The 2500-nt window shown below is 47.3% G+C and overlaps 1 protein-coding gene across 2 annotated transcripts in view; it reads right to left on the bottom strand.

Annotated features, from left to right (window-relative positions):
• bin1b (bridging integrator 1b) overlaps nt 1-2500 on the bottom strand; it is a 45074-nt gene that overhangs the window by 15937 nt on the left and 26637 nt on the right. Inside the window, exon 5 of one of the 2 annotated variants that reach the window (XM_080833982.1) lies at nt 575-610. The exons of the other annotated variant lie outside the window; for it this stretch is intronic. Within the exon in view, the coding sequence (XP_080690108.1) occupies nt 575-610 (36 nt within the window). The remainder of the gene's footprint in view (nt 1-574; nt 611-2500) is intronic. 2 annotated transcript variants of the gene reach the window in all.

Below are 2500 nucleotides of genomic sequence, written 5' to 3'. Positions count from 1 at the left end.
ACATTTCAGATCAAACCGAGTCATTATAAACATATAAAAAGTTGTGTAGATAGCTTTATCCATGTAAAATATTCCTTGCTTCAAGCAGCCATGTTTTTTTGAAAATTCCCGAGCTGGTTTCGCTGTGTGCTCTGGGATAGCCCTTGGATGAGCAAGTAAGCTCTCCGTTAATCTTAAAACCAAGGGCCATACAGCCCTCAATCTTATCCCTTAATCTTGATCAAATTGGGTATTGAGACACCACTAGCTCTCACATGAACGTGCAACTTCAAGGGTAAGGGGGAAGATAAGGGGCAAGGGAAAGTATTGAGATTGGGCCTAAATCTACTGCAGCACCAGACTAAGACTTGGACTAAATCTACTGCAACACCAGACTAAGACTTAATCTACTGCAACACCAGACTAAGGCTTGGACTAAATCTACTGCAACACCAGACTAAGGCTTGGACTAAATCTACTGCAACACCAGACTAAGGCTTGGACTAAATCTACTGCAAAATCAGACTAAGACTTAATCTACTGCAACACCAGACTAAGGCTTGGACTAAATCTACTTTAGCGGTTCCTTCTTTACCTCCAGGCAGTTGTCCATTTCCTTTTCTATCATTTCCTTGAGTGTGTTAGGGTCAGAGGTCAGAGAGATAAAATGTGTTAGGGTCAGAGAGATAGAGTGGGTTAGGGTCAGAGAGATAGAGTGGGTTAGGGTCAGAGAGATAGAGTTTGTTGGGCTAGGGTCAGAGAGATAGAGTGGGCTAGGGTCAGAGGTCAGAGAGATAGAGTGTGTTGGGCTAGGGTCAGAGAGATAGAGTGTGTTAGGGTCAGAGAGATAGAGTGTGTTAGGGTCAGAGAGATAGAGTGGGTTAGGGTCAGAGAGATAGAGTGTGTAAGGGTCAGAGAGATAGAGTGGGTTAGGGTCAGAGGTCAGAAAGATAGAGTGTGTTGGGCTAGGGTCAGAGAGATAGAGTGTGTTAGGGTCAGAGAGATAGAGTGTGTTGGGTTAGGGTCAGAGAGATAGAGTGTGTTAGGGTCAGAGAGATAGAGTGGGTTAGGGTCAGAGGTCAGAGAGATAGAGTGTGTTAGGGTCAGAGAGATAGAGTGTGGTAGGGTCAGAGAGATAGAGTGGGTTAGGGTCAGAGAGATAGAGTGTGTTGGGCTAGGGTCAGAGAGATAGAGTGTGTTAGGGTCAGAGAGATAGAGTGTGTTAGGGTCAGAGGTCAGAGAGATAGAGTGTGTTGGGTTAGGGTCAGAGAGATAGAGTGTGTTGGGTTAGGGTCAGAGAGATATAGTGTGTTAGGGTCAGAGAGATATAGTGTGTTAGGGTCAGAGAGATAGAGTGGGTTAGGGTCAGAGAGATAGAGTGTGTTAGGGTCAGAGAGATAGAGTGTGTTAGGGTCAGAGAGATAGAGTGGGTTAGGGTCAGAGAGATAGAGTGTGTTGGGCTAGGGTCAGAGAGATAGAGTGGGTTAGGGTCAGAGAGATAGAGTGTGTTGGGGTCAGAGAGATAGAGTGTGTTAGGGTCAGAGGTCAGAGAGATAGAGTGTGTTGGGTTAGGGTCAGAGAGATAGAGTGTGTTGGGTTAGGGTCAGAGAGATATAGTGTGTTAGGGTCAGAGAGATAGAGTGTGTTAGGGTCAGAGAGATAGAGTGGGTTAGGGTCAGAGAGATAGAGTGTGTTGGGCTAGGGTCAGAGAGATAGAGTGGGTTAGGGTCAGAGAGATAGAGTGTGTTGGGCTAGGGTCAGAGAGATAGAGTGTGTTGGGCTAGGGCCAGAGAGATAGAGTGTGTTAGGGTCAGAGAGATAGAGTGTGTTGGGCTAGGGTCAGAGAGATAGAGTGTGTTGGGCTAGGGTCAGAGAGATAGAGTGTGTTGGGCTAGGGTCAGAGAGATAGAGTGTGTTGGGCTAGGGTCAGAGAGATAGAGTGGGTTAGGGTCAGAGAGATAGAGTGTGTTAGGGTCAGAGGTCAGAGAGATAGAGTGGGTTAGGGTCAGAGGTCAGAGAGATAGAGTGTGTTAGGGTCAGAGAGATAGAGTGTGTTAGGGTCAGAGGTCAGAGAGATAGAGTGTGTTGGGCTAGGGTCAGAGAGATAGAGTGTGTTAGGGTCAGAGAGATAGAGTGTGTTGGGCTAGGGTCAGAGAGATAGAGTGGGTTAGGGTCAGAGAGATAGAGTGTGTTAGGGTCAGAGGTCAGAGAGATAGAGTGGGTTAGGGTCAGAGGTCAGAGAGATAGAGTGTGTTGGGCTAGGGTCAGAGAGATAGAGTGTGTTGGGCTAGGGTCAGAGAGATAGAGTGGGTTAGGGTCAGAGAGATAGAGTGGGTTAGGGTCAGAGAGATAGAGTGGGTTAGGGTCAGAGGTCAGAGAGATAGAGTGTGTTGGGCTAGGGTCAGAGAGATAGAGTGTGTTGGGCTAGGGTCAGAGAGATAGAGTGTGTTAGGGTCAGAGAGATAGAGTGTGTTGGGCTAGGGTCAGAGAGATAGAGTGGGTTAGGGTCAGAGAGATAGAG

The sequence above is a fragment of the Sprattus sprattus genome, assembly GCF_963457725.1.
Source record: "Sprattus sprattus genome assembly, chromosome: 3".
NCBI classification, from domain to species: Eukaryota; Metazoa; Chordata; class Actinopteri; order Clupeiformes; family Clupeidae; genus Sprattus; species Sprattus sprattus.
This window is presented reverse-complemented; position numbering and strand designations above follow the sequence as displayed.